The sequence below is a fragment of the Poeciliopsis prolifica genome, unplaced genomic scaffold (genome assembly GCF_027474105.1).
Source record: "Poeciliopsis prolifica strain line A6 unplaced genomic scaffold, Auburn_PproV2 SCAFFOLD055, whole genome shotgun sequence".
Classification (NCBI taxonomy): Eukaryota; Metazoa; Chordata; class Actinopteri; order Cyprinodontiformes; family Poeciliidae; genus Poeciliopsis; species Poeciliopsis prolifica.
The window spans coordinates 2810936-2824976 of record NW_026562430.1 but is presented as its reverse complement, the minus strand read 5'-3'; the positions used below and the strand labels follow the sequence as shown (position 1 = coordinate 2824976).

General features: G+C 40.2%; 1 protein-coding gene across 3 annotated transcripts in view; it reads left to right on the top strand.

Moving 5' to 3' along the window:
- zranb3 (zinc finger, RAN-binding domain containing 3) overlaps window positions 1–14041 on the top strand; it is a 91935-nt gene that overhangs the window by 40038 nt on the left and 37856 nt on the right. For all 3 annotated transcript variants that reach the window (XM_055059607.1, XM_055059606.1, XM_055059608.1), the window contains exons 14-15: window positions 1083–1292; window positions 6746–6897. In XM_055059607.1, coding sequence (XP_054915582.1) covers window positions 1083–1292; window positions 6746–6897 — 362 coding nt within the window. The remainder of the gene's footprint in view (window positions 1–1082; window positions 1293–6745; window positions 6898–14041) is intronic.

The window sequence follows — 14041 nt, the reverse complement described above, 5'->3', positions numbered from 1 at the left end:
GTCGTAGAACATAAATCATAGAATCTGGGCTGCAGAACAGAACCAGAAGACCTGAGCGGTCTGGAAGGTTGATACAACACCAGCAGATCTTTCAGTGATTTATAAACTAGAAACAGTCTTTTAAAGTCTCTTCCCTCAGTGGAAGAACTTTAGAAGTGGTGTGATGCTCTCTAACTTCCTGGTTTTAGTCAGAACTCCAGCAGCAGCGTTCTGGGAATGATTGATTTGTTTTAGGCAGATCTGTTGCAGTAATCAATGTGAACGAATGGATGAGCTTCTCCATATCTTGCTGAGACATTTGTCCTCTAATCTTGAACATGTTCTTCAGGTGGTAGAAGGCTGACTTTGTAAGTGAAGGTTCAGGTCAGAGTTCATCTCTTCACCAGATTTCAGGCCTGATCTCTGGTTTTTAGTTGTAATAACTGAAGCTGTGTGTTGACTCTACATCACTCCTCTACTGGCGCCGAGCTTCCTGTCAGTGTCTCCGTCCAGGAAGGAGACCTAGCTAAACACTTTCTATTTGAAAGAAAATCAAAGTAAAATTTAATGGCAGCAGTAGATCTGTTAATGACTGAGATGCAGCTAATCACAGCAGTGCTGAGCCAGGGTGTGCTTTCCAAACAAAGAGCTATAAAGAGAGAACACAAAGCTAATAGCTGCACATAATGTATAAACACTGAGTGGCAGGAGGAAACATTGAGGAAGAGTTACCAGTGTGTCTGTACAGTGCAGTAAGCTGCTACTTACAGGCTGATCTTCTGCTGGCGTTGAGCCACTATCAGCTGTCTGCCCTCAGTCACAGCCATGTACAGATGCAGCAATCGCCCACAATTATCCTTGTTTCATTTTGATTGCTCATGACACTGTTGAGCAATTAGTAAAACAATGGGACGAGAGCATAATCCGCTTGCTCAGCAAATGGTATTGGCGCTGTGAAGCAAGAGTCAGTGAAAAGAGGATGGCAGGTGTTTGTTCTTCCTGGTTTTATGGGGCTAATCAGCCAACTCTACTCGTGTATTTTTTGTAAAAGCAATTAAACTCTGAGTAATTTCCATCTTTGCTTTCTTTTTCTGCCGGCCCAGAGTCACCAGGGCCTTCTCAAGCCTCCACTGGCCAAGAGTGCGTTGTCCTTTCCAGCTCCGACAGCGAACCAGAGCCTCTGAAAGTCAAACAGACGCTGGAAGAAGCAGAAGAAGAGGATAAGTGTTGGCCCAAAGGCAAACAATCAGCGAGGGAGAGAGACGACAACACGGCTGGCAGCGGCGGCTGCCTCTCCCCTGACCACACACAGGGTAAATCCCACCTGCAATCTCTTGCCTTCTCATATCTAGGGAAATTGGCTGGTGCCACACTGTCACCTGCACATATACTGCAGTTTGATATCATCACGCCAACCAATAAGGAACGACATCTCATCCCATATGGGGCTTGTCATTATTATTCTTATTTCCTTGTCGCATCGAGTTGAAGATGCGACCTCCTAATTCTTCGGTTGGAATTAGGAGGCCGCCGCTACTCTCGGTGCCAAATTACAGGACACACCAGGTTTCACGTCCGGTCCCTGTCCGGCAGGTCGAGAAGCTGGTGATAAGCTGCCTTTTTCTGTTTTTAATAAAGTGGAGTGAGGGCTAATTACATAAAAGCCACTCAAGCTCCTGTGTTGCACCTGCTCATCCCTGAAACACAACCTGGCTTCCCAGTCCACTCAGGTTTTTACATGTGCCCGTCTGTATGTCTCAGAGGGACGTAAAGGAAACAAATTCCCAATTACACACTGTGTAATATTGCAAATTAAGACCTCTGAGTTTGACTGCTTATGTCTCAGTGGGATACACAAAGCAATAAATTGCACTAATTACAAAGACCCTAATTACAGCATCTGCAATATCAAGACTTAAAAAAAAACTGCCAGACAAGCAGAGTCTAAGAAAAGCCTGTGACCTGAGTGTTGACTTTGAAAACATGCAGACTGTTTTGGGATGTACAGTGTCTTAGTTGGAACAGTTTTCACTTTGTGTCTCAAACTGCAAAGTGTTTTACTGGGATTTATTACAGCTAAAAACAGAACAACCTTGAAGAAAAACCTGTCTGAGGATAGCGACTGGTTTGAAATTAATTTAAAGATCATGAAACTTTAAACATTTTGTTTAATTTGAAAGACGCTGTCAGTCTGAAAAGCTGCCTACTGTGCACTGTGCTGCTCTCAGCAGTGAGGAAAAGCCAGAGAGGCAGAGAAAAGGTGAAAGGAAGCTGAATGTTTTTTTTATTTGAGCCTCTGAAAATCATCCTAATGCTAAGTTGCTGCTCATTCACCCTTGCTGCAAAAACAAAAAATCTTACCAAGTTCTTTTGCTCTAATTTCTCGTGCAAACAACTTAATACACTTGAAATAAGACAAAATGAATCAGAAGCATCTTTTCAGCAAGAAAAGTTGGTGAAACTTGCAGAAATCTTGCGCAAGGACTCAGCTGTAGCTGGTTGAGTCACTTTTGAGATTTTTATCTGTTAAAAGAAATGATGAATCACATAAAATACAATGAAGTTTATGGTTGTAGAAAGTTAAAAAAGTTAAGGCCTGTGAGTATTTTCACAAGGAACTGTGATTGAACTCCTTTTCTTTTTTCTTTTTTGCTAAAGACTTGGCATAAAAGCAACTGAAGCACAAGTGATTTTGGTTTTAACATGCAAGCTATCAACCCCGATTACCCTCTAACATTATGAGATCAGTGTGCAACACCTTGACAGATTTCCGTTCTTGAATCGCGCGCAGTTTGGCATCTATTAGCCCTCAGACTGTCGAGTGGTTAATTTCCCGTCTCTGTGGCTACCTGTGCCCCCCTGACGCTCAACGATTGAATCCCACCGCTGCTTTCCCCCGCAGAGGCTTCAGCTCTACACTCAGGCAGAAAAAAAGGAGAAAAAAAAACCTAAAGGTGAGTGAAAGCCGCTTTCTTTTGAAAAAAAAAAATGGAAAAAGAAAGAAAATCGCCTCTATTCAGACTTGACTCTAGGGGAGAGATAAAAGCTTCACTGTCGATCAGAAATGGCAGCACTAAAGAGGCGCTGCAGGAGATCCGAACCCCGCACCCCCATGTGCCCTTTCGACGCATACTTTTTTTTCCCGTCCCCTCGATGACAACTAATATCTGTCTGCGAAAAGTTTCAGCCTGGAGTCGTTAAGTAGCATCTTCGGAGAAAGAAGCGAGGACTGGCGCAACAGATGGTATCCACAGAGCTCTGATCTCAGCATTGCAGAGTGAGTCAGGGATTAGAAGAGGACACAGACAGCTCATCGCATTCCCTTCTGAATTCCTCTGAAAACACCCAGAATGCACGACGGTGTTTAATACGAAGAAGAAGAAGAGGCATCTACATGTTCATCCTGTCGTCGGTTTATTAGTTACATGACTTTGGCGGTCTGTCTCCACCAGCGGGGGTCTAATACAAAACACAGTGGTTGTCCAATAAAAGTGACCTATGGGGTCAGGAGCGGTGCCTAATGATTTTTCTCTACCTGCCTGTGGTTTTCAGAAGCGAGGAGCTGTCGGCCGCCCCCGCCTCTTGATTGCTCTGAGATTACTTTCCGCACAGCACAGACAGGCAATCACTCCTCCTCCTCCACCTCTCCGGCTGTCTCCTTCTCTCTCTCCCTGTGTCTGTCGCTCTATCTGCATGCTGTGGGAACATTTAAAACACGGATACCCGTTTGTTCGTCAGCTCAAACGTCGCTCATTCTCGAGGAGCGTGGTTAGATTTTTTTCCTTTTTTCCCCCTCTTTTTGTTCCACTGCTGCAAGAAGATGAGATGACTCAGTCCAATTAGGCGTTGTTTTCTTTCTCTCGCAGTAAAATAACAGATAAATCCCTCGGGGTGTTTTGAAGGCACCGTTCATACTGTGTAAGTGACAGTCTAATAAGACGGCTTTGTAAGATGAATTGCCCCCTTCGAATAAATGGCCCACTTAATGCAGCTGGTTCATTCCGCCACTGCAAAAAAGGAGGGGGGTTAAAAAAAAAATGCTTACAGCAAATATACTGGGGGGCACATTGCAGAGCTGCTGGGTTTCATTACAGATGTAGCAGGCCAGAAGGATAGATGAGAGACTGCTGGTGTCCTAAAAACGTTTTGGTTCCAGGTTTGTTGCTCTGCAAAAAAAAGAAAAAGGAAAAATGCCTTCGTCTTGTTATCTTGGTATTTTCAGACCCACTGCAGCTGAATTCAGGCTGAGATCAGAACAGTTTGTGCCAGATGGAGGGAAAGTGCAGTAAGGACGACTGCAAACATAAAATTGAAGCACTTTTTTTTATTTTTTTGCTTAAGGCAGGAAAAGGTACGGAGAGGACCCGTGAGACTTGATGCACAAAAAAGCAAATCAAATATATGAACTCTAAAAAGCAACGTATGTGAGACAAAAGTATGAATTTTGTAGAAATGTTTTGCTTAATTTTTTGAAGCTTATTAATGTCTCTTCAAACAGACTTTTCAGTGTTGATGCAACAGAAGTCAGAGTGATTAACCTGATGAAATGCTACATTTTCAGAGAACATTATACATTAAGTTAATCAGTAAACGTTCTAACTGACTAGAGCATGTCGTCTGCTCCTTATTATGACTTTAAATGAAGTAATTATCACCTCGGTCGTAGTTTCGTCTCATCTATAAGGCTTTGTGGGACAAGTTTGATCTCTTAGAAAGACTTTAGCTGCTTCACTCTTGTGGCATCAAACTATGAACCCTCCACCTCCATGCTTGATGACTGGTGTTGTCAACCTTTCAAAGATTTTCTTATAAAAAAAAAAGCTGCTGCTAAAACAATATGGTATCACAGTATTACATATAGTTGTTTGCAGATATACTATGTCCAGATGTTGCCACTAAACACCTGGACATAGACAGACTTTATTGCCATTGGAGTGATTTTTCTTTTTGCAAGACTCCAATGATAAACTAAATAAGTAAATAAATAAATAGTCTTACATTTTGTATTAATTAGTAGTGTGTGCTTTTCAGTTTTCTTTCTTTTTGCAGGTTTAGAAACAGATTTCTTGAGTGTTTTTTGTTTTCTATCTCATTTCCCTCCATCCATTTCATCATCTCTCCCCTTTTTCTCTTTTAACCTTTTTTAAAGTCTTTGTGTCCATTATATTTGAAATAAACCTCAAACAGTTTCTAATAGTTTTTTTATGTCACTCTGTCACAGTTTATGTTTGATTCAGTGTCACGGCTTAGTGAGCCCAAATCATGAACTCTCCACTGCCGACCTTGATAGGTTCAGGATTTATTCTCCATATTCCACCATAGATATATAGAAAGCTTTGAAGAGGGTTTACTGCCAGCCTAAAATATATATTGTCAGTTTTATGAGTTCATTTGGACGTTTATTTAACTAGTGGGACTTATCACTCGCATTAAGAAGCTGACTAAGAATATATGTTTGCAGGGTCTGGGAATATTTTCTGTATGTTTATTATGGCAGCAAACATGCAGCAATAAAAGTATTTAATTAACTTTAAATCCTTTGTGGGCAACAAAAAGCATAGAAGCCTTTGTTTCATTTAGTGCCTTCATCTCCTAAGTTCCTCTGCACATTTCCTGGTGGTACCAGAGTTGTGTCTAATAACCATAAGTGATCCGCTCTGCGTAGATGCCAGCTTCTTTTTCCAGCGGATGTCGCTTGTCACACACATCAAGCTGTGTCAGTATTTTATCCCCACTGCCACACACACATTCTCGGGGAACACACACACTGACAAAGCCGAGCGCTCGCCACGCAGAGTGATTTAAGGCAAGTATTATCAGAGTGTTATAGGTCATTGTCTAAATGAAGCGTGGTCGAACAGTGGCAGTCTCATTTCCACCGCCTGACCTTTTCTTGCTAGATGCTGGCAGCATGAGCGAGCTACACAGCTGACATTAATGACCTGCTCACTCTCTTCTCTTTCTCTGTTTCTCTCCAGCCAGGCTTGTCATTTTATCACTCTCTTCTTCGCTCTCTCGCCGTGTTTCCTGACGTTTGTTCTGTGAAATTCTTGGGTGAAGTTGTGAAAAATAAATTGGAGCTTCCCGTTGGAAGACGCTGGCTGGTTGTTTTGGAAAAAATCACTAAATTGGATGTTGAAAGTTGATTGGTACCAAGTCACCATCACATTTTATTCTGCATTAAATCTTTTTAGACTACATTCACCCTAATTTAGTTTTAATTAAGAAGTGAATATTGAAGCGTTATAAAACATTAAATGTTTTAATCAGTTTTATATGAAAAATGTTACTTTATCTGCAACAAACAAAAATATTTCAGTCAAATTTTCATTTGCACTAGTATTTAAATGTTTTTGCTTTAAAAATAATTTATTCGATAATATTTGACTACTTTTGGAGAACGACTTCAGCCCTCCACATGTTCATGGTTCCATCTATTGCTAATATCAAGAATTAGGTTTTTGTTCAGGCAGAAATATCAGGGGGAATAACCTCAACATTTTGTTTCAGATTCTCTCATAAACATTTGCCAGCAATAAGCATAAATACATAGTCATTTCTCCAAACTTCCTGAATCCAGACGTTATATTTTCTCAATATTGTCTTGCGTGTAATAAATGCTAAAAGCTGCTGCGGTTTAATGCCTCTGCTGTTCAGAGCATTACCGAAGGAGCAAACAGAGTACCAATAAAGCCAGAAAAGCCAATAATGAACCAATAATATATGTTCAGTGAGATATTAGTCAGCTCCTCTCGTCTCCCTGCAGACTGTGGAGCGATGTCGTGCTCATCTTCTGCTGCTGATGCTAATGGTGGTGATGAAGGCAATGATGAAGGTGACGCCGCCGCCCAGCTCGTCTACCCTGGCCTGAAGTTCTGCGCCAGCCAGTACACCGACCGGATTTATCTCTACTCCAAGGTACTGCTGCTTATCATCATCTCGAGTGTGAAAAACGGTGGAGGGAGTATCATGCTTATTCTTATCAAGTTTAAGCAAATCATTTGGGAGATTATTAAATTCTTTTTTCTTCATTGTTTGAGGAAAGTTTTATTAAAATCATCCATGCCTCCACAGCTTTATGAGCTGCTAATAGCAGCAAAGCGCGTGCAGTTTTTTTCCACCTTCCAATTAGCCAGCAGGTCAGAGGTCAGAGTACAGCTTGAGGCAACATTGAGGAAGTCCAAGTTTGAAAGAATATATATAGTGTTTTGACATGATTTCCTGAGGTCTCGGTGAAGCGATTTTGTTCATAACAAATAAAAACCATCAACAGCGAATATGTTCTGGCAAAAACAAGATTTAGAGCTGAAGTTGGGAGTGGAAAAGGTCTCGCCTGCTGGTTTTAATTTTGACACATTCTGATTTTCTTTTTCGCTATTTATTACAGTACAGTTGGAATAACATTTTGTTCTTTAAGGATGGGAGTGTTAAATCCAAAAGAAAACATCAAACGTTATCTTCTGGAAGGTTTATGGAACATAACTAGGGCTGCAACTAACAATTATTTTAGTAATTAAGCAATTAATCTGCAAAACATATTTACAAACGTATTTTTATCATAAATGCAAAATGAATGCAGACATTGTATAGTTTGAATATGTTGATTTTGAAGCAAATTGCCTTTTTAAAGTTTCTATACTCCAGTTAACAATTAATTAACTCTTGAAATAGTTGATGTTTACTGAGCCTGTCTGCTCTAAACACAACTTATTTTAAAGAACTTAGACTGATTATAGTACAAGTTACTTTTGTTGCATTTAATAAATATGATTAAAAACCACATCAGGTGAATTTGGCTGCATTATTCTGCAGCTTTCCTCTGAAAAAAAAACTTATTTTAAGGGTTGAGGGAAAAACTACCAACAAAATACAGTTTCTTTTTATTTTGCAAACAGAAACATAAGTGTGAATTATTTTGCAAATCAAAAAAAGTGAAATTTTTCATAAGATACATCATTTAGGTTAGATTTATTTCTCTTTGTTAATCATAATTCAAAAATGTTTTGCATTTACTACCCTGATTAAATGTTTAATGCGCTTACAGTGAGACAAAAACATACAATTAGGTGTCAGTACAATGTAACGAAGTGTAATGGCCTTCATGCTTAACACGCTCACACCAATAGGAGGCTGTGTAAGCCATTTTACATGTTTTTCTTTATATGGAGATTTATTCAGGCTGTGCGGTAAAAGATAAAGCAAATGCATTTCTAAATCCATTCATATTCTTCAGCTAAATACAAGTCGAGGAAGTGGCAGAGGATTATTGGTGAGATTTAGTGAGGAGTAAAGAAGAACTTTGCTGCTGCTTCTTAAAAATATTGTTCTTGACAGTACTCACAAAATGCCTTCATTGGGGATTTCATTCACCATTTTTTAAAAAGTAAAAGAAGCAGCCAGCAGTTTTAAATGTGGGATTTTTTCTGCTTAACACATATTACCTGAGCCATAAACAGCCAAAGGTATCTTGAATTATTTTAAATCATTTTGGTATTAAGGACCGGAGGCTATAATCACTATTTATAAGAATTACCTTACTACATAACTCATTCATGAGGTCAAGAACATCTAAATCACTCTGGTGTAAGGTCAGAGGTCAACTGTAATGTTAACACCAGGCAGCCATGGCCCCTAATTGAAGGTTTCAAGCTGAATCTTCTCACATTGGCCAAGACTTTTGGGAAAGTCTTCACTGGATTGATGAGATTAAAGTGTTAACTTCTTGGAATATGAGAGCAGCAGTGAACACCACTGTTTCCATCTTGGAATTAAAAAGGTAAAAGTTTAGAATTGACATGTAAGGCAAATGCTTCTTCATTTGCATCTCAGGAAACCACAAGAGTTCTGGAACAACTGGACAAACAAAACCAAAATAAGATGTGACAATGACTCTTGATTCTTGAGGAGAATGTGTAACCTTTCTTCCAGATTGAAGAAACGTGAGACTCTTAAGTTTTCCAGTGATGACTTGTCTATTCCCTCTGACAACCTCCTTTTAAAACTGCTGAGTAAAGAGTCCTTAGCAAAGCATTTGCTGCTTACCTTGAAGAAGCAGATAAACGCAACGATAATCTTCAGTCATTTTGGCTTTCATTTGGTCACCAAGTCAAATGTTCTCATAATTGAACCTTCTGCTGCCTCCCTCCACCCATCAGATTAATACAAGCCGCAGTTTTACCCAAGCAAGACTCTAATTGCAGTCCTGTGCGTTCTTGGCACCCTATCCGAGTGACACTTGCCAACAGACCTCGGCATCGATCGCGTTGTGATACTTAACGGCCTTTTGTTTCATTCATGAGGGCTCGAGCTCCTTCCCCGCTCAAGCAGATAAGAGACGAGAGGGTTTTAAATAGAGCGGAGCAAAGCGCCGAAGTGAGGAACATTTCTCCGGCGGCAATAGACAAGTGTCATGTATGCGGGGCGGAGGCGATAAGCCATTGAGATAAATGTCCCCCGTTGTCGTTTAAATGATAAACTAGTAGAATTTTGGCTGCAAAGCTGTCACATTGGGATAATCCCGGGCCAGGCGTCTAATTCACTCAGGGGCATTGTTGAGTGCAAAACCAGATGAAGATTTGTCAGATGGGCTTGGAGGAAAAATATTGGGTGGATTAAGTGTTTTATGTCCATTTTCCACTGGTGAAATGGTAACTGTTGCCATTTGCTTTACGAATAGGTTGAAAATCTACCTGTTCCCTGTGAATTATTTTAAAACTTTGATGTATTTTAGTGTTTTGTTTTTTTTTTTTGACAAAGGAGAGTAAAGTAGAAAATTGAAAAATATTAATTTTTGCATCTGTGGGCATCAATTTTCAAGCCTTTCCAAAGATTCTCATTTGTATTTTTAGGTTTGGACTTTGACTAGGCTGTTCTAACACATTCGGATAGAAAAGATTCAGTTTATTATCTTCAGGTTTATTTATGTTTTTGGTGATTTTTTTAAAAAACGTTTCCATAAACAAGTCGAAATTACAGAAAAGAATACATACTAGTTCATAAGTTCCAATACAGCTAGTACTATGCCAACGAAAGAAAAACCTTTCTGTGGAAAAAATCCCGGACAATTTCATCAAGTCATTGATCCCTCCTCCTCGCTTCTTTTTACGTCAGTCCACAGTTTTTTTTATAGTTTCTATAGTCTTGGGAAATGTTGGATTCTGTATCTAACTCGTCTGTTTTTTTAGTTGTTTTGGATAATTTTATTTTCCGATTTTATTTTAAATGTTTTGACATGATGCCAAGCACTTTACAGTTCCCATGGCTTTTGGAGGAGTAACATGAAACCCAGATGCTTTTCTTTTGTTTCACCTGGAGTGCCTGTTTCCAAAAAGTTCAGATTTAATCTCATTTGACCAAAGCATCTGGTGCTAGTTAAAGTCCTGGAGGAATTTGGCGTTCTTTGCATGTTCGTGTTTCTGATTGTTGGACAGAAAAGCCTTTTTCCGAGCATCACTCTGAAACAATCTGTTGTTATGAAGACTTTGTGACTTTCTGTAGAACTAGTTTGTTTACAATGTTAAAATAATAAACTGGGGAGTACTCTAATGAAAGACAGTGATGAAGAGCAGGTAAATGTCTAAAACTGTTTGCTCCTTCTTTGCTTGTTAGTGAAGACAGAGACGCTCTTTTTCCGCCAACATCAAGCTCTAATCCTGCTCCATGCTGTTACAGCACAACCAGCTGCACCGTTCCCCTGACTCTCCATGATATTTATTTTCCCATAATCCAAATAAACACACGGGGCTCTGAGCAAGACCGCCGCAGCTCAGGAAAGACTTCCTAATGTTGATAGTGTAACGCTCACTGAGGCTAGGCGCCTGACTACAGCCAAATATAGCAATAGGCAATCAGAAGGGTTCGCCTGAGGAGCCCGTGCATGTGAATAAAACACCAACAGACAGATTGTAAGTTTAAGTCATTGTATTCAAAAGCATATCTTTGCATATATTTAGGGAGGTATTCAATAATAATAATATATATTTGTATTTTCCTATGAGTATAAACAATAATTACAACAAGAAGACAACAACAAAAATAAATCAATAATTAAACAAATAAATAAATAAATCCCGATAACACCCAAGAGTTCTTTTTCTTTCAAGTCCAGTACTTTACATGCAGAGTGATTAATGATCCACCAATCACAGTCCGACTAGGTCCTTTTGTTTTCCCTAGTCCATGATCCAGGGCTATAGGTCCAGAGAACTAAAGCAATTTGGTCCAAGTTAGTCCTACCGCAAAGCTGCGGTGATCTGGTAGCTCACCATCCTGGGTTGAAACCGGGGGTGGAAAAAAAACCTGACCTAAACAAGGTCATAAATAAAACAAATTAGCATGTAACAGGCTTAATCTGCTATTTGAGACACATAAACATTCATTACAAAAAATAGTTATATTCCATAAAGTACTTATCAGAAATGATTCAAATGAGTTTCAAATTAATCACATTAATGTTACAGATTAGAATCAAGTTACAGATCAAGTAGTCAGAGATCTAGTAAAATCACAGATCTAATAAAGTCACAGATCTAATAAAGTCACAGATCTAATAAAGTGCACTTTCAAGTTGTATCCAAGTTTAATTGACATTAAAGTCAATTAAACTTAATTGACTTAATTACTACTTCAAATAGTTTTTTTTTCTGTTTTGTTGCGCAACCCTAAAGAAATTAACCAATTCCAAAGTTCCATTGGCCGTTAACAAAATCAATGAAAAGTAACTAAAAGTATCCGTAAAGGGCAAATTTACAAAAATCAAAAGGTTTGCTTAATTCATTGAGAATATATATTCTATTCGGCCACAAAATTAACAAAGAAAGAATGATCTTTTAGTTTACAAGACCATTCTAAGACGCCAGTACATCATTTTAAGTGGGCGTGTCGCCACCGCATTTCTACTATACAAAAAAAACAAAAGACGTAAAATAAACGACTCACCGTCGAGCAGTTGTCAGACTATACCCAATATAATCCTTCGGCTGTGTTAATTGGGCTCGATTTTGCAATATTCTTCAGCGATTTAGGAAAACGCCAACACCAGCAGCCAGCCACAGCGACAGCAGCAAAAGCAATTGAGCAGATCCGAGTGCAGTTCTGACCCCGAATTTAAAGCGTGCTGTCCGGTTTGACCCGCCAAAATAAAATACGGGGTTATTATTTTGTGCAGGCTACACTCTCCCCTCCTGATCCCATGTACGTCCTCGCACATGTAGTAGGCTGGCAGCAGATAGGTGGCTGGCTGGGGTATGAAGCAATCAACTGCTCTTCTTCATCTGCTTGATGGGCGAAGGAGAAAGCAGAACTCAATCCATGAAGCAAAGTCTGGATGCTTTTCAATAATGGGTTGCCAGGTTTAGTATACTGTAGCCGAGCTGGTGGATGTCTTGTACGGCTGGAACGTCTCAGGGGTTGGTCTTCAGTATCCAGAGCTACTGATTCCACTGGTTCTTGAGGTTCTTCAGCATAGCTGGAAATGTCTGGCACATCAAGCTCTTGTATGTCAAGTCCTGCCTTGTCAGATTCTGGCGTATCAGGATCCAGAGAGAGACTTCCATCAGCTCTGGAGACCTCTGCAGAAGTGATTTGTCCAGAATCAATTTCAGGTTCCTCACTGCCTGTTGCTAGTTGTTCCTTTTCAACATTTATGGTTCCTTCCACAGGTTTTGGTTCATCTTCCTCAGTGTCCCGGTCTTCTTCAGTGACAGGTCCTGGGAATTGTGTGAAGTCGACAGGCTGCTCAGCAGGAGGTAGATCAAGGTCAATTGTAAATTTGACAGGTTCAAAAGATAGTGGAATGTGCAGAGGTGGATTGATTAGTTCATCCTCTGCTTGGTCATCATCAGCAGCAGGTACTGGGGAAAACACAGGAGATTTGTTTTTGTCTCTGGTAGGTATTTCCTCCTCAGGAACTGGTAAGTACCACATGGTAATAAAAGGTCTCGATGTAGGGTTCTTAGTGGTTTGTCTTGGCTTTCTGGTCTGACTGTGTACACAGGAAGATTGCCGGCTTTCTTCACAACAATATACACAGATGACTCCCATTTATCTGCGAGCTTGTGCTTCCCTCTTAGTCGCACATTCCTCACCAATACTCTGTCTCCAATGTCCAGGTCTGATGCAGTAACTTTTCGATCAAATCGAGTCTTGTTACGTTGCATCACCTTAGCTGAGTTCCTACTAGCCAGTTTATAGCTTTCCTCCAGGTGGGACTTTAACTTCTGCACATACTGCGTATGGGAGGTAAATCCGTCCCTACTCAATGGCAGTCCAAAGGCTAAGTCCACTGGTAGGCGAGGTTGGCGTCCAAACATCAGCTCATATGGTGAGTATCCTGTAACATTGTTTTTCGTGCAATTGTAGGCATGCACTAGCGGTTTTACAAAGTCTTTCCAATGAGTTTTTTCCTTTTCGGTTAACGTTCCCAACATGTCCAGCAGTGTCCGATTAAAACGCTCAACAGGGTTTCCTCTTGGATGGTATGGAGTGGTTCTTATTTTGTGGATATTGACCATCTTGCAGAGCTCTCGAATGGTTCGCGATTCAAAATCTGAACCCTGATCGCTGTGCAATCTTTCCGGAATACCATAGTGCACAAGGAAATTGTCCCACAAACACTTTGCAACAGTTCTGGCTTTTTGGTTTGGAGTAGGCACAGCAATGGCATACTTTGTGAAGTGGTCTGTTATGACAAGAATGTCTTTGACTCTGCGATCCGGTTCTACAGAAAGGAAATCCATACACACCAACTCCAATGGATGAGTGGTTTTGATGTTGACCAAAGGTGCAGCTCGCTCAGGCAATGATTTGCGTTTCACACACCTTTCACAAGTTCTGACTTTGTCAACAACGTCGATGAACATTCTGGGCCAGTAGAAACGGAACGGACTAAATCGAGAGTTCTTTCAATTCCCATATGACCCATTTGGTTATGCAGTTGGTGTAGCACAGCAGCTCGATACCTCTGAGGTAATACTAGTTGGTATGTTGGCTCACTTCCCACTTGTCTCCTCCTAACGAGAAGGTTGTTTTGGAGCTCCAGTTTGTTTACTTCTCGCAGTAGCAG